Raw genomic sequence first — 18,370 nt, 5'->3', positions numbered from 1 at the left:
TTAGTAACAAATCCTCAGCTAGCAGCTGCCTGACTATTGCCCCCCATCTTCAGCAACCCCTATAATAGCTTCCCTTCAAAGATCTTGGAGAGCTTTTTCCTCATATGGGGTTAGCACTCTCAATTTTGGATATCTACCATCATTGACTTCTGACACCTGGATGGTCTGTCTTCTCTTGGAGGAAGAGTAAAAGGTGAGAGGCTGCAATTATTTAGATAGCATGCAGTAACAACAACTGTCACCAAGTGGCCCAAAGTGAGTGTGTTGACATCGACATGCAACAGTTAGTTACATTAGATGGGAGGTATCTTTTCAGGCTGAATGCTTGTAAAGGATTTGAGTGTAGCAATACTTCCAGAGTGTAAAGAGCATCGCAGAAACTGTAAAGTATTTTAGGACAGTTTCAAGGGTGGGTAACTGCAAGTGTCATACATGCTTTGTACTCTTAATTTAAGGTCATGGTACGTTGTCCTACCCTGGCTGTCCTGATAAGGTCTAGAAAGGTTTCCCTACATTGCTTCATTGGAGCAGTCAGTCATCGATAATGGCGACTATCTCCTCCTACTCGCTGCTTATAGACCTTCAGTGACTCATCAACTAAGAGACCTGGGTCGCTGTCCTGCTCTAACATTTAGTGGATACCTTCATCCAGACATTTTTGGATTAAAGCTGGTTTGCTTCATCAGCTTTAAATTTTAGGATGCCTCTTTATTTAAGCTGCTGCAAGCCTTTTAATACTGCGGTGCTATGAAGGTTGGGCAGGTACGAGTTGTGCACTACCCAGCTTCTGGTTGGGTTTACGCCCAATGAGAAAATCTACACTACTGTCCCAACTATGGGGGCACTTTGCTCATTCTGATGCAGGTAAATGCTGACAGTCACATTTCACAGGCCAGCTGGATGCATCTTGTCTGTGTGGAGTCAAAACTCAAATGCCTAAATTCTTTGGATTACAAACCTGAATATGCCTAGTTTGGAAAAAGAATACACTTAAAAACTGTGAAAATTGTAAAGATCATCAATCTAATCTACTGCTCAGATACTGAAGGCTATGTCCCAGTTTAACAGCAAGAGCTATATCACAAGCAACAGAAAACATAACCTATTAGCTGTGGTAAAAAAATTGACGCAATGGCATGGATCCTAGGTTATTTTACAGCATGGCAGCAAGAGGCGACAGGCGTCATCATTTATCTACAATGTCATGACTTTAAAATGTACTTAGCACATGGTTTTTCCCAGAACCAGTCAAGCTGACTTTACTCCTATAGTGTATCGAAGGCTAAATGAATAATTAGGATTCTTTTATTATTTTGCAAGGTAATAAAACCAGATCCAGTTTCTTACAAATATGCGAATACAGTAGTGGGCAAAATACGGCCATGGGGCCGTATCCAACCCGCCAACTAATTCCATCCAGCCCGCACAGTGGTTCTCAAAACGGGTCTGCGAAATATTCTGAAGATTCAGAGACTTTGAGAGGAGCAGGAAATCAGCTTACCTGCTTTTATCTGTAGAGAGTAGAGCTTTAGTGAATGACCAGAGGATGTGGTCCAGAGTAAGCGGATTAGCGGCAGCCAGAGGCAGGCTTGGTGCGAGGCGGGAACAGAGTGCAGCTACCACATGCGAGGAGGGGAGCGCGCATGGAGGAGTGGCGAGAGCAGCACAAAGATTTACGATGTAAGCAAGCATCTGATTGCCTCCTGATTTCTGCTGACTACGTGTTGAACACTGGAACAGAATTCACTTACGTGGTTTAAAGTGCCAGTGAGCATAGTATAGGTAGGTTATTAAATTTACCAGCAGTTACGGTGCCTATCAAATATTTTCATTGATCTGAAACATTTATGATGCTCTGATTTCAATGATTTATTGAGCAATGATTATTTCATCCCAATCAAGAACACAAAAGCAATATGGGGGGGGGGGGGGGGGGAAATCTGTATCGGATAGTAAATACCCATTTTCTTAAAAGCATTATTAAAATACTCTTTAAATGCAGCACTTTCATACTGAGTATTACAGTATTATAAATTTAGATAGGGTTCCATGACTACTAATCCATTTGAAAAGGGGTCCTTCAATCAAAAAAAGTGTTTGAGAACCACTCATTTAGAAAAAGGAAAAAACATGCAATACATAACACCACTGCATGTGAATAACAAAAGCGTCGGTTAGTGACTACGTCAGTGTTGCCAGGTCCCAACAGAAAAATACGCTCGAACCCTAACCCAAATTCGGGAATGAGCACAAAGAGGAGAAAGGTAGCCACTGAATGCTGAATATTTAACAAAAAGAGTGGACTTCTAAATTTTTTTAAAAACTGATACGGATGGAAAAGCTGCGTGCTTAATTTGCAAAGAAAGCAGTACTCAAAGAATATAATTTGAATCAGCATTTTGAGTGTAAACAGCCATCCAAATATAAAACCTTGTCTGCCGAAGAAAAAGCAAAGAAAGCTGATGACATGGTTGCTTGTATGCAAAAAGAGCAAAGTTTTTTCACAAGGTATCACTGAAAATTGAGCTCTCAGAAGATTTGGCATCAACAGGAAAAGATTTATTGGAGGCTGTAAATCAGTGCATGTCAAAATTAAGAGTGGAGTGGAAAACATTGGCGCGTGTGACCACCGATGAAAGCCCAAATCTGACAGGAAACATGTTGGATTACTGAAAAGAATTCAAGACCAAGTCAGAGAAACAAATCCAGAACAGAAAATAATTTTTCTACATTGCGTTATTCATCAAGAGGTATTCTGTAAAAGTGTTCTCAAACTAAGCAATGTCGTGGACACAGCTACGAAAGTGGTCAAACTACATTCGAGCAAAAGGATTAACCACAGGCAATTTCTAACTCTGCTTGAGCAATCTGAATCCAAGCTCATGGATGTTCTGTATCATGGCAAGATGGCTTAGTTTAGGTAAAGCTTTGAAAAGACTGGGAACTGAGCGCAGAGATTGGTTTGTTTCTGAAAAAAGATTCACATTTTCTAGTTGAATGAAACGGATTAGCTCCGAGTTTGCATTCGCTGTTGATATCATGGGCCACATAAACAAACTGAATTTAAGACTGCAAGGGAAAGGGCTAATTGCTCATGATTTGCATTTCAGTGTCAAGTCATTTATGACAGTTACTCCTTTTCTCCAGTCAGACAGAAAACAAGCAGTTCAGTCATTTTCCCCACTTTGCGACAGATTGCTTGTGAAAAGCTGAAAAACTATACCACTCGACTTGCATGCTGAGTTTTCTCTGCGATGCCAGGATTTTAGAAATGATAGAAAATGACCTGTCTTTGGTATCCTCACCGTTCACATTTGATGTTAACAACATTCCATGTGACCCCCAACCAATGTGCCCGCTAAGCTGCACGGCCACGCAGTTATCTGCTTTTACATTGTAGGTACCACGCATGCGCAAAAATTTAAATGGGCCGCACATTGGGGAGGCAGTGCCTTCAACTTGAGCTTATCGACCTGCAATGTGACGCAATGCTTGCAGAGCAATTCAAATCGGGGCCGTTTCCTGGGTTTTACACCTTTCTCAATGAACAGTGTTTTCCAAAGACCAAAAATGCCCAGAATATGCTTGTGCTGTTTGGATCAACATACATTTGCAAGCAGACATTTTCCGTGATGAAATTCAATAAATCAAGGCATAGATCTTCGATGAGCGATGACCACCTTGTAGCAGTGCTCTGCAACAATGGAGATGATAATTCTCTGATTAATGCATACCAGAGGCTTCATTCTTCCCATTGAGCGAGTTTCTTTAACCCGATTTTCAATATGCAAGTGTAAGACTATATTTTAAGCTATTATGCAATCGCTTCTTATACACACTACTCAAAAAAGACATTTTTTTTTTTTTTTAAATAGATGTTTGATTGTTAGCATAAGATTTGTTTCTTATCTATAATTGTTAAAATATATCTTCTGAAAGTTTAACTGTTTAAAGTTTTTCTTTCTTTTGCAAAATTTTACAGCAACTGTCGAGTAACCAGTTTTAATTATGGCATAATATCAATGGCTAAGGTGAGTTTTGTGTAAATCTGTATCATGTTAATAAGTGTTGTTATTTTTATTTAATGTGGAAATGGCATGATGGGTTCTTTATACAATAAATGCCAGAACAAATTTTAAATGGTAGTTGTTAATTCAATGGCCCAGAAATTCGGGTCTCCACGGGCAAGTACGCATGGGGTACTCACCCGTAAGCCCAATGGAAGTGCCGGTTTCCTGCATGCACTGCACATGCGCGGGAAACCGGCACTTCCGTTCCCCTGAACGAAGGGGTTAAGAGGTGGAACGCGTGTGCAGGAGAGGCAGCGCGTGCGCATCAAACTTAGGTGTTTTTTTTTTTAAAACAGGTTTTCCCGGGAGGGTAAGTCTGCAGAATTTACACATATAAAAAGCAGGCGTAAGGCCTGCTTTTTACAAGGTAAGTGGTGAATTAGTTAAAATTAAAACATTTTTTCCCACAGGTTTATTATTTTTAAATACTTTAAAGCGATATAAGTTTATTTTTAGCCCCGTTAGAAAATAATTTTTTCTCAAAAATTTAAATTATTGTTTAAAATAGTTATTTCATGTAATTTATAGTTTATTTTAAAAATGTGATTTAAAAAAATGTATTTGAAGATTGTGTGATGTTTTGGGGCTCGTAGTATTTCTAACTTTTGACAGCTCTTCCTGTCAAACTTATGAATGGAGCATTCCCTGCTCTGATTGGCTCCCCATGGCCCACGTGATCCCAGGGGACGCATCGAACTAACTGCGCCCCTGGGATTGGAGCAGGCCCAGGATCGGAATTCCACGCGGGCCCACAGCACAACAGCCAGCGCGCAAAGTAAGTGCAGGTCGGGGGCTTGCACCCGCGGGAAGCCCCCGACCTGAATTTCTGGGCCATTGTGTGTGGCCCTCAACAGCTCACTAAAACTTAAATGGCCCTCCAGCGCAAATAATTGCCCACTCCTGCTCCAATATGTAATCAGCCATGGATCAAGTTCTGTGCAAGAAGCATGAAGTCACTATGAACAAATGCATGACAATTGGTGAGATGAGAAATGCCTCCTTTATAGACAGAATAGAATCATTATCACAGGATCACAATTCCAGCTGTAAGAAGTAGTTCCTGGATGCCAACAAAAATATAAAAACCTTACAAACCTCCATTCCATGTCCAAGTCTTCACTTATGCTCGAATCATCTTCAAAGTTGTTGTTACCATCCAGAATTAGAAGCCCTGAATGAGCAAGTTGACCTAGCCCTTCAGTCTCATCAGTACTGCTGCTGCTGCTGCTGCTGCTGCTGCTGCTGTCACTTTCTTCATTGAATGCTACCCAGGGGATCTCGCCTTCTTCCAAAGAGGCTTGTTCTCTGCAGAAATAAAAAAAAATGGTTACTGTACACGGTCATCTGCTTGCATTAAAAAAAAAGAAAGCAAGCTAGGAGAAAATCTTCATCCAAAATACAAAAAAAGGCTGTCTTCTATATCATACTTTGTTTTAACAACAAATTTCATTAGGTGTGTTACTCATAATTTTCCAAAGCTCTCTACATTCAGGAATTATGCCTTTGGATTGGAAAATTGCAAATGTCACTCCATTATTTAAGAAGGGAGGGAGGGAGGAATGTGACAAGTAGAGTTCGCTAGAGATCTATACTGGGGACTCAGCTTTTCACTACATATATGACTTGGATGAAGGATCCGAAGTTTAGAGGCACATTTTTGTGCAGATGGGAGCAGGAAAGTTACAAAAAGGGACAGACAGAATAAGTGAGTGGGCAAAATTGTGGCAGATGCAGTTCATGTGGGGGAACTGAGATCTCTCCACCTTGGATCCAAGAAAGACAATTTGGAATATTCCCTTAACGACGAGAGACTAGGAACTATGAAGGAGCAATGGAATTTTGGTGTCCAGGTACACAAATCACTAAAAGCTAGTGCTCAGGTACAAAATGTAATCAACGGTCAATGGAATGTTAGCCTTTATCTCAAGATCTTTGATTTTAATTCAGTTTAGGTCAACATTTTCTAATATCATGTAGTTGTGTAGTGGATGAATACAGCATATTCTTGTATAGGCCTCAGACCACTGATGGAGGCCTGTGAACAAGTCTTGTCAGACCAGCTACCCAGAATGCAGCCTCTTAAAATAAGTTCTAAAATTTACAACTACTGTTTAAAAATAAAATATTCCTAAATCAGGGGGGAGGGCCCAGTGTGGTGGCCCCACTTTATTTTTTCCCTCCTGCCCACCTTCAATCTTACTCAATTGGATGTGAAAAATATGAAGAATTCCTCTGCGAAACTATTAAAAAAGTGGTCAGCTTCAACCATCCTAAATTGCATTTTAAACCAGATTCTCTCCAGCAATTTTACTGCTAAATTAATAATACTCCACTTACACTATATTTTGGCATGAAGTTGGCAGTATAAACTCTGTCAAAGTATACACTTCAATTTCACATCACATTATTTTCCTATCCTCCCTCCCTCCCTCCCAGCAAAAAAGTCTGACAACCACAAAGCACAATGGATCTCAAAACAGCTATGCACAACAGTAAGTACATTCTTTAGTGACACAAAAGTTAACGTTCTAATTTGGGTTCTATCAATAACAAGCCATTTGCTAATGCATTATACAAGAAGGCTAGTACTGTAGTATAATACAAAAAGCAAACAAAGCACTGGGGTTCATTTCTAGAGGGATAGAATTGAAAAGCAGAGAAGTTGTTAAACCTTGTATAGAACCTTGGTTAGACCACATTTGGAGTACTGTGAACAGTTCTGGTCTCCCTATTATAAAAAGGAGAGAGTCACTGGAGAAGGTGTAAAAAAGATAAGGATCATATCAGAACAGAGAGGTTATACTTAACAGGAAACACTGAACAGGCTGGAGCGCTTTTCTCCAGAAAAGAGAAGGTTGAGAGGTGACCTGATGGAGGTCTTTAAGATTATGAAAGGATTTGATAGAGAGTGACTTGTGGAGAGTCCAAAACTAGGGGCCATAAATACAAGATCGATGCCAATAGATCCAAGGTTCTAGGAATTCAGAAGGAACCTCTTTACCTAGAGTGGTTAGAATGTAGAACTCACTAGCACAAGGAGTAGTTGAGACGAATAGCATAGATGCATGCAAGAGAATGGTAGATAAACACACGAGGGAGAAAGGTTAACCTGAGAGTTCGATGAGGAGGCATAAACGCCAGCATAGAGGAGGCATAAACGCCAGCATAGACCAGTTGGGTGAAATATCCTGTTTGTGCTGTAAATGCTATGAAATAAATGTATTTTATTATGTGGACAAACCAATTAAAATGTGCCATAGAAATAGGCGGATTGTTTGAGAAATAATGTGCACTTCAATTTATTTAATAAAATGATAAATGGTCACTATATGTACTACACACAGTAACAGATCTATATTCTAGTACAGGGGTGTCAAACTCAATTTACATGTTGGGCCTGATCAGACATCCTAGCACTTGGCATAGGCTACATTCAGCAAAATTCATTTAGACACATTTCGCCCTTATTTTGGGCGTAAAACAGGCGCAATGTATACCAATTTCTGGGCGCAAGGTCCTGCACCCAAGCCCCATTTTCCCGACTCCCACCATCCCCTTTCCTAATCTATACTTTTCTTCCCCTCGAGTCCCCTCTACCAGTTGGTCCAGTTTCTGGTCACTCCATGCGTGCCGGCTCTCGGTGCCTGTATAGGGGGTGGAGGTGAGGGGGGAGAGAGGGTGATGTCACAAAGCAAAGTTTAAAAGGTGCATTTCTTCCGGGTTGTTCGAAGCAGCACCTGGGAGATTCATATCCCATTTCAGGACACACAACAAACTTAAACACGGGCCGGTTGAAACTGCTTCACAGGCCCCATTTGGCCATGGTTCGTATGTTTGACACCCCTGTTCTAGTACATCAGAGACTTAAAATTAAATCCAATGACTGAAGCTAGTTGCATACCCTACAGTGAAACAATGTTTAAAAGTTTCTTCATCCAGGCTGCTACTAATGCTGTTTGGTTCAGTTTGTTTTTCATCAACTCCTGATAAGGTTTCCCAGCTCTCATCGCTAGAGTGCATTTGTTCTAAAACGAAATCAGAGGTCCATATTGCTGACCACTCCTCGTCACTGCTTAGAGAGCTGTTTTTGAGGGGGGAGATAGAGGGGAAAATTAGTGCATTAAAGTACATGCCATCTAAATATTGCTCATTTTTAATCAGGCTAACAATTACAAAAACTCAGTTTGCTTTTGTAAGTTTAATGGAGACCAGTTAACCCAAAATACCTAGTATGCCAAGCTGACAAAAGGACATTATAATAAACTGTTGCTTTGTTATGAATTTGAAGGACAATATTATAAACTTTAGCTTTGTTACCAATTTGAAGATATGGGAAATGAGATTCTGTACTAGTTGGCATATTTGCAATCAATGATTCATTAAATTAACAGTAATAATAAATTAGATTTCATATCCTTCAGTGAGGTAGTAAACAAAACATTTTGTTACCTCTCTTCACCTTTGTTACAATCATTTTCAAAGTCATCCCAGAAGCTGTTTTCTGTTGTGGTATCTTCAGGCTTTTCTTGTAGTTGGATGGTAGCCGGTTCCTTCTGAACACCAGTAGTTTCTTTGCCATTCGGTCCAGACCCAATCTTTGAATCTCTATGGATTTTACCCCTGCAGTTCCACAAGGCACAATTTGATCCACAACACTCAACGTCAGCCTTGATTTCCCTTGTACAATAGCTATAAAGCTCATCAGGAGAGTGCAGATCTCTTTTAGAATGTGTTTCAACTCTTTCTTTTCTAACTTTTGGTCTTACTACCATTTCTGAGGAACTTGGTTGCTCTGTCATACAACAAAAAATGTTTCCTTCAGCTTGAACACTCAGTGAGGTTTTATCAAGATTTCTTTCTCTTTTTTCTTTTATGTCCTCCATCCTGACATAGCCATTAATTTCTTCCACATTTCCTACTGCTGGCAAAGTTTTCCTATGCTCTTTCAATTCAGTTTGATGTCCTTTAACACCAACGTCTGTATTAGACAAATTGTCTAATGCAATAGAGCATGGCGGTTCGATCTGTTGGTTGCTACCCTCATGGATTACAGCAGAGAGATATGACTGTAGCCCATTAAGATAGTCAACACCTTTCTCTAACTCTGAAAGCATGGTGTCCAGCCTTTTCTGAAGTTTTCCTTCTTTTTGCAAGGATGAGTGAATAGATGAGTCTTCATCCTCTCCTTCGCTGCTTTCTGGTTCATAAGAATCAATATTTACAAAACCAATTCCAGTCTGATTTCTGGAATCAGTCTCAAAAAAATCACTCGGAATTGACCACTTGGAGGACTCTGTACTTTGGCTACCTGAATAACTGCCTAATGGCTCTGTAGCACTGGGTAAAGCAAAGTCATTGGACTCACATTGAAAAAGTCTTTGGTTCAGAGGTGATGGCAAAAATCTATTCTCTTTTTGAGGTTCACAACCTGTGTCTCTCTTAGTTTCCATAGTTAGGTCATACCCAGTGCATTGCAGCAGAAGCTCATTTGTTGTTAAGATTCTACTGGGATCTATGAAGAGAGAAAAAATATAAATCTCAAGTAACTTGAAATTCAGCACTATAACAAACTACAATCACCTGTATATTCAAATGCAGCTTGAGGTGTCTAAATCAATGCAAACTCAACTAAACACAGGACAACTCCCATTTTAGCTAGTTTAAAAGGACTAATTGCTTAGACTGCATTGAATGCAAACAGATGCAGTGTAGACATTAAACATATATGGCTCAAAAACCTTTGAACCAGGATGTACTCACACCTGACCTGGCACTGACCAAGGTTCACAGTCATGGGGAGGTCGCCTGATTTAATGAAAGTGAATGGGTGGCCACGCCATTAAGGGCACACCTTGGGTGTCCACCTGCACAAGGAGGCAGAAAAATGCTGTGATGGGGGCCAAAATGTACCTGCAAAATTAATTTTTTCATCAAGGGTCGAAGCCATGATCTAGGCCTTAGCTAACTTGGATGATGAGATTAGTAATGAGAAGCGCATTTACAATAAAAAGGGATATATTAAATTAATCAAACTCAGAGGATAAAACCCCTGGTCTGATTGCATCCACACATTTTAAAAGAATCTAGGGAAGAGATAGCAGAGGCATTACGACGCATATTTAATAAATAGTTAGAAAAAGGTACAGTGCCAGAGGACTGGCAGATAGCTAATGTAATACCGATATTTAAGAAGGGGGATAGGAACATGTCCAGGGAATTATAGACAAGTCAGCTTAACATTGGTGGTAGGAAAAATAATGGAATCCCTACTAAAGGAGAAAATAGAAGAACATCTAGAAACCAAAAATAATGAATAGTCAACATGGATTTCAAAAGGGAAAGTCTTGCTTGACCAACCTTACTGAATTTTTTGAAGAGGTAACAGAGATTAGATAATGATAATACAGTAGATGTAATTTATCTGGATTCCAAAAGGCCTTCGATAAGGTACCCCATAATAAACTGATGAACAAGGTCAGAGAATGCGGAGTCAGGGGACAAGTAGCAGAATGGATTGCTGGCTGGCTTCAGGACAGAAAACAGAGTAGGAGTAAAGGGTAGCTATTCACAGTGGCAGAAGGTGGGTAGTGGTGTTCCACAAGTGCTGTTCAATTTATATTAACGATTTAGCCTTAGGAATCAAAAACACAATTTCTAAATTTGCATATGACACCAAATTTTTTTTTGGGGGGGGGGGGGGTATTCAATACCGAGGAGGACTGCAACAAGTTACAGGAGGACATTAATAAACTTGCAGAATGGGCATATAATTGGCAAATGAAGTTCAACAGATACATGTGAGGTAGTACATTTTGGTAGGAAGAATAGGGAGGTCACTTATTATTTGGAGGGTGCGAGTCTAGGTGGGGTAAAGGAACAAAGGGATCTCGGAGTACAAATACACAAATCACTAAAAGTTGCGACACAGGTTAGCAAGGCCATAAAAAAAGCAAACCAAGCACTAGGGTTTATTTCTAGAGAGATAGAATTGAAAAGTAGGGAAGTTATGCTAAACCTGTATCGAACATTAGTTAGACTTAGACTTAAGATTACTGCATGCAGTCCTGGTCGCTATATTATAAAAAGGATATAGAGGCACTGGAGTGGGTGCAGAGAAGATTTACAAGGATGATACCAGAAATGCGAGGGTATACATATCAGGAAAGGATGAACAGGCTGGGTCTCTTTTCTCTTGGAAAAAGGCTGAGGGGTGACCTAATAGAGGTCTTTAAAATTATGAAAGGTTTTGATAGAGTGGACACAGAGAATGTTTCCACTTGTGGGGAAGAGCATAACTAGAGGCCATCAATATAAGATAGTCACCAAGAAATCCAACAGGGAATTCAAAAGAAACTTCTTTACCAAAAGAGTGGTGAGAATGTGGAACTCATTACCATAGGGAGTGGTTGAAGCGAATAGTAGATGCATTTAAGGAGAGGCTAGAGAAGCATATGAGGGGAAAAAAAAGAGGGTTATGCTGATAGATTTAGATGAGGAAAGACAGGAGGAGGCTCGAGTGGAGTATAAATGCCAGCATGGACTGGTTGGGCCGAATGGCCTGTTTCTGTGCCATATTATCTTATGTAACAGGTGGGCCCCACCTTTTGTGGTTTGGCAGACCAATCAGTATGCCTGCTTCCATGGCGTACCAACCAGCCGATGTTCCGTCAGGCTGGGGGCCATGGAAATTTCCAGCCTGAGAGTCCCCATCCCTGGCCATGCCCACTTCTAAACCACTGGCCTTGTTTGAGGCTAGTGGTAGATACAAAGGATCGTGCCGAGAACATGAGTTATAATTGGGAATCGCTTGGAAACAATGACCACAATATGGTTAGGGTTAAAATCAGCCATACAATGGAAGCTGGGAGAAGTACAAAAACAAAAATCAGATTACAAAGTAACCATAAACTAGGAAAGAGTGGCAATGAAGGAAGCTAATGTTGGCAACAATGGAAGCAACACAGAAAATAAAAGGAATAAAAAACTTGGTCATGTATAAATCGATGGGTAGAGCAAGAGGCGTGGATCAATATTAAGCAAAGGAAGTTATAATATTGTTCCGCATAGCTAAAATACAAATGAGAATATAAATCAAACTCAAAACACTTGTGAATACATTCAGAGCAAACAAAAGGAAACAGGAGTATCCCAAGGGTGAAACAGTATCAAGTGACCAAAGGATATCAGATAACAGAAAACGCTGGAAAAACTCAGCAGGCCAGGCAACATCCATGGAGAGAGAAACTGAGTTAACGTTTCAGGTCGAAGACCCTTCGTCAGAACTGAGAAAAAAAGCAGGAAATGAAATGGATGAAAAAGCAAGTTTGGGGGCTGGGAAATGGGGGAGGGGGATGAAAGAACAAAAGGGAAGGTCTGTGAGAGGTGAAGAGACATTAAGAGATATTCAAGGCAAGATGAGATGGTAATAGGGTAGGTAAAGAAACAAAGGATGGCGCTAGATGAAGTGTGAAATGCACTGGCAGAATGAAAGACAGCTGCCACGTAGGAGAGAAAAAAAGGAAAAGGCACAAACCAAAAGTGTTGATAAAAAAAAAAAAAACAATGATAGGGGCCGAGGTTATGATCTGAAATTGTTGCACTCGATATAGAGTCCGGAAGGCTGTAAAGTGCCTAATCGGAAGATGAGGTGCTGTTCCTCGAGTTTACGGTGAGCTTCCGTGGAACAATGCAAGAGGCCGAGGACGGTGAGGTCTGAGTGGGAATGGAGCGGTGAACTGAAATGACAGGCGACCAGAAGCTCGGGGTCACCCTTACAGACTGAACGGAGGTGTTCTGCAAAGCAGTCACCCAATCTGCGTTTGGTCTCCCCAATGTAGAGGAGACTGCATCGTGAGCAGCGAATACAGTATACTAGATTGCAAGAAGTACAAGTAAATCGCTGTTTCACCTGGAAGGGGTGTTTGGGGCCCTGGACAGTGGGAAGGGGGGGGGAAGTAGAAGGGCAGGTGTTGCACAGTAAGGTGCCGGGCGAAGGGGAAGGGGTGATAGAGGAGTGGACTAGGGTGTCTCAGAGGAAGTGGTCCCTACGGAATGCTGAAAGGGGAGGGGAGGGGAAGATGCGTTTGGTGGTGGGATCACGTTGGAGGTGGCGGAGGATGATCTGTTGAATGTGGAGGCTGGTGGGGTGAAAGGTGAGGACAAGGGGAACCCTATCGTGGTTCCAGGAGGGAGGGGTAGGGGTGAGGGCAGAAGTGCAGGAGATAGAACGGACACAGTCGAGAGGAATCCTCGGTTGAGGAAAAAGGAAGACATGTCGGAAGCACTGGTGTGGAAGGTGGCATCGTTGGAGCAGATGCGGCGGAGACGGAGAAACTGGGAGAATGGAATAGAGTCCTTACAGGAGGCGGGGTGGGAGGTAGTCCAGGTAGCTGTGAGAGTCAGTGGGCTTGTAGTGAATGAAAGGATATCAGATATCCTAAATGACTTCTTCGTATTTGTGTCCATGGATTAGAGGTATTGCCAAAAATGTAAAAAATACAAATTTCAGATCAAATGGCAGACAGGCTGAGAACACTAAAGAGAGCTCAAGACACCTAGCCCAGATGGGCTACAGACTAGCTTACTTATGGAAAGGTGTAATGAAAGCTTTAGAAGTTACAAAGAAAATAGCCCTTGGAGTGGTTCCCGAGGAATGAAGAAGGGGATGGAATCTTAGTTTATAAATAACAGTATAAAGAGGATATTGAAACTACTGGCTGCAAAGGATCAACCTGAAATTAGTTTTGGTAGTTTCAATCCAGTTCTGAGTAAGCATGGGCCTACAGTATAAAACTGTATTTCAGGCAAAATACTGCAGATGCAGGAAATCTAAAATATAAAACAGAAAATGCTGGAAATACACATGATGTGGAGATGCTGGTGTTGGACTGGGGTGGACAAATGTAGGAAGTCACACAACACCATGTTATAGTCCAACAGCTTTATTTGAAAATACACAGGTCAGGCAGCATTGCTGCCTCACGTGCTGAGTATTACCAGCACTTTCTTTTATATGTCTGTATTTCAACATCATGCAAGGAAGTCAAAGGATGGCTGTGGGAAATTACACTGGTGCAGTGGGAAGTGCTCTTCTGAAGTTGGGGCTGTAGCACATTGTTGGAGCAGAGTAGTGGGAGATTTATACTGCATCTGGCTATGCTATAGCTGACCTGGGAGTGCTTGATCCAGGCACTAGGTACTTGAAATGGTAAGAATTCCATTTCCCAGCATGAACATCCCTCACCTCGATGGGGACAAAAAATAAGGTAATTACAAGAATGAGAAGCTGATGAACCGGACAGCAGTAATACATGAAATATTAGAAAGTGGAGAATAATAGAGCAAAAAAAAAGTGAGGCATCAGTATAGATTTGAAAGAGGAAGGTAAGGTTTGACCAGTTTATTTGAATTTGTTTTGCAGTGAACAAGGGGGAACTCAGTGGATGGTATATATTTAGATTTCAGAAAAGCTTTTGGCAGTGTCACATGAGAGACTGATCAGCAAGATAGGAAGGCATGGAAAGGGCAAATCGCTGAAGTAAACGGTTTGGATAATAGGAAATAAAGGTTAGCTGTTTTTGGAGCTGCATTAGTATGGAGGGGACTAGCTGGCATCAGTCCTTGAGCCATTATTGTTTGTACAAAGGATTTGGAAGTGGGAGCACAAAAAACAAGTTAAGTTTGTTAATTATACAAAATTTGGGAAGAGGTCAAATTAACATGGGGGCAAGATGATCAAATATAGAGGGATTTTGATATATTATGAATATGGGGTCAGAAGTGGCAGATATCACTGAACCTGCATAAATGCAAAGTAATTAGAGGAACAAAGGAAATAAGCAAGGGAAATTTAAGCTAAATGGCATTTGTTTGTTTAAAGGTCACCCACACACACACGAAGAATCTGAGGGTTCTCACGGACAATTCACCAAAACCACCAGCAATAAAGAAGGCAAACAAAATATTGGGGTGAACAGCCAAGGGGTTAGATTACAAGTCTCAATAATAATGAACTTGGGGAAAAAAAATCTGGAATACTGTGCATAATTCTATCACCATACTCCAAAGATGACATCCTGGCGAGGTTATAGCTGGTGAAATTAAATTGATGATACCTTGAGTTAGGCATCTGAGTGACACATGGAAACAACAGAAACTAGAATTATTACATTGAAAAAAGGTGGCTCATTGAGAATTTAAGACTCCAAGGGATAGAGAAGTTTAATCTTCTATATTTGACAATCATAAAAAGAGTACAGTAGCATAGTAGTTATGGTACTGGTTTAGCAACCCAGAGGTCATCAATAAAAACTGCTAGTTGTAAAATGGAATTCAGTAAATCTGGTAATTTGCAGTTTACCAGCAGTGGAAAAAAAATTGATAAACTAGTTGAGTTTGTATGGCAATATGGCAACTTTCACTAATGTCCTTAGGGAAGGGAACTGGTTATCCCCACCCAGTACAAGCTCCAGTCTCAATGGTTGAACATTAATACCCTCTGAACTGGCCTAAAACAATCACTACTTAAGATGGCCCACCACCATCTCAAAGCAGCCAGGGATGGGCATTCAATATGGCCGTGACAATATCTGGAGAAAAAAAATACAAAAAATAAATCTTTCCAAGGGAGCATCGACTAATATTTCCAAGTTTGCTGACACGACGAAACTAGGTGGGATTGTGAGTTGTGAGGAGGATGCAAAAAGGCTTCAAGGTGATTTAGACAAGTTGAGTGAGTGGGCAAATACATGGCAGATGCAGTATAACGTGGATAAATGTGAAGCTATCCACTTCGGTAGGAAAAACAGAAAGGTAGAGTATTATTTAACTGGCAATAGATTGGGAAATGCTGATGTACAAAAGGGACCTGCGTGTCCTTGTACACCAGTCACTGAAAGCAAACATGCAGGTGCAGCAAGCAGTTAGGAAGGCAAATGGTATGTTAACATAAGAACATAAGAAATAGGAGCAGGAGTAGGCCAATCGGCCCCTCGAGCCTGCTCCACCATTCAATAAGATCATGGCTGATCTGATCCTAACCTCAAATCTTCTATCACTCTGCATCCACCCGAACCCATGTGATCTCCCGGGAGAGGCGAAAATCCAGATAAAGACCCAATGGCCAATTTGGGAGAAAAAAATCTGGGAAATTCCTCTCCGACCCATCTAGGCGATCGAAATTCTTCCAGGAGATCACTGTCCCTATATTTTCTACAGTACTTACCTTCTGTAAAGGCGATCTCCACCCCAGCCAGGAACAAGAATAAAACCATCTCCTGAAATCTAACACAGAATTAGAACACAGTAGGAGCAGAACCAGGCTACACGGCCCCTGGGCCCACTCCACTACCCACAGGGCCATGACCATTCCGAACCTAGAGGATTTGAGTACAGGAGCAAGGGTGTCTTACTACAGTTATACAGGGCCTTGGTGAGACCACACCTGGAGTACTGTGTGCAGTTTTGGTCTCCTTACCTAAGAAAGGATGTACTTGCCATAGAGGGAGTGCAGCGAATGTTCACCAGACTGATTCCTGGGATGGCAGGACTGTCGTATGAGGAGAGATTGGGTCGACTAGGCCTGTATTCACGAGAGTTTAGAAGAATGAGAGGGGATCTCATTGAAACGTATAAAATTCTGACAGGGCTAGACAGATTGGATGCAGGGAGGATGTTTCCCCTGGCTTGGGGGGGGGGGGGGGGGGGGTCTAGAACGAGGGGTCACAGTCTCAGGATATGGGACTGAGATGAGGAGAAATGTCTTCACTCAGAGGATGGTGAACCTGTGGAGTCCAAGTCACTGAATATATTTAAGGAGATAGATAGATTTCTAGACACAAAAGGCATCGAGGGGTATGGGGAGAGAGGGGGAATATGGTACTGAGATAGAGGATCAGCCATGATCATATTGAATGGCAGAAGGTGAACAGAGTTTTGACTTCATTATTTTGTACAGAGTAGTTAATATATAGAAACAAGATAGGAGCAGGAGTAGGCCATTCGGTCTCTCGAGCCTGTTCCGCTGATCATCCAAACTCAGTACCCTGTCCCTGCTTTCTCCCCATATCCCTTGATCCCTTTAGCCTTAAGAAATATATCTAACTCCTTCTTGAATATATTTAATGAATTGGCCTCAACTGCCTTCTCTGGGTGAAGAAATTCCTCCTCATCAGTCCTAAATGGCTTACCCCTTATCCTTAGACTGTGACCCCTAGTCCTGGACTCCCGCCATCGGGAACATTCTTCCTGCATCTAGTCTGTCTAGTCCTGTTAGAATTTTATAAGTTTCAATGAGATCCCTTCTCATTCTTCTAAACTCTAGCGAATATAAGCCTAATCGACCCAATCTCTCCTCATATGTCATTCCTGCCATCCCAGGTATCAGTCTGGTGAATCTTCACTGCACTCTCTCCATGGCAAGAACATCCTTCCTCAGATAAGGTGACCAAAACTGCACACAATACTCAAGGTGTGGTCTCACCAAGGCCCTGTACAACTGCAGCAAGACATCCTTGCTCCTGTACTCGAATCCTCTCGCTATGAAGGCCAACATACCATTTGCCTTCTTAGCCACCTGCTGCACCTGCATGCTTACCTTCAGCGACTGGTGCACAAGGACACCCAGGTCTCGTTGCACTTCCCCTTTTCCAAATCTATTGCCATTCAGATAATAATGTCTTCCTGTTTTTGCCATCGAAGTGGATAACCTCGCATTTATCCACATTATACTGCATTTGCTATGCATCTGTCCAATCACCCAACCTGTCCAAATCATACTGGAGTTTCTCTGCATCCTCCTCACAGCACACACGCCCACTCAGCTTTGTGTCATCTGCAAACTTGGAGATATTACATCTAGTTCCCTCGTCTAGATCATTTATATACATTGTGAATAGCTGGGGTCCTAACACCGATCCCTGCGGTACCCCACTAGTCACTGCCTGCCACTCGGAAAAAGACCTGTTTATTCCAACTCTTTGCTTCCTGTCTGCCAACCAGTTCTCTATCCAAGACAGTACCTTAGCCCCAATCCCGTGTGCTTTAACTTTGCACGCTAATCTCTTATGTGGGACCTTATCGAAAGTCTTCTGAAAGTCCAAATACACCACATCCACTGGTTCTCCCATACCTATTTACCAGTTACATCCTCAAAATATTCCAGTAGATTAGTCAAGCATGATTTACCTTTTGTAAATCCATTGTGACTTTGTTCGATCCTGTCACTGTTTCCCAAGTGCTCTGCTATTACATCTTTTATAATGGACTCTAGTATTTTCCCCACTACCGATGTCAGGCTTACT

General features: G+C 41.5%; 1 protein-coding gene across 3 annotated transcripts in view; it reads right to left on the bottom strand.

Annotated features, from left to right (window-relative positions):
- Window positions 1-18,370, bottom strand: part of pja2 (praja ring finger ubiquitin ligase 2) — a 115,878-nt gene that overhangs the window by 62,451 nt on the left and 35,057 nt on the right. For all 3 annotated transcript variants that reach the window (XM_085987466.1, XM_085987473.1, XM_085987482.1), the window contains 3 exons: window positions 8,520-9,582; window positions 7,972-8,151; window positions 5,166-5,375 (listed from right to left, as the gene is read on the bottom strand). In XM_085987466.1, the coding sequence (XP_085843592.1) occupies window positions 5,166-5,375; window positions 7,972-8,151; window positions 8,520-9,582 (1,453 nt within the window). The remainder of the gene's footprint in view (window positions 1-5,165; window positions 5,376-7,971; window positions 8,152-8,519; window positions 9,583-18,370) is intronic.

The sequence above is a fragment of the Somniosus microcephalus genome, chromosome 1, assembly GCF_052327205.1.
Source record: "Somniosus microcephalus isolate GS21.2 chromosome 1, FLI_Smic_1.0, whole genome shotgun sequence".
Classification (NCBI taxonomy): Eukaryota; Metazoa; Chordata; class Chondrichthyes; order Squaliformes; family Somniosidae; genus Somniosus; species Somniosus microcephalus.
This window is presented reverse-complemented; position numbering and strand designations above follow the sequence as displayed.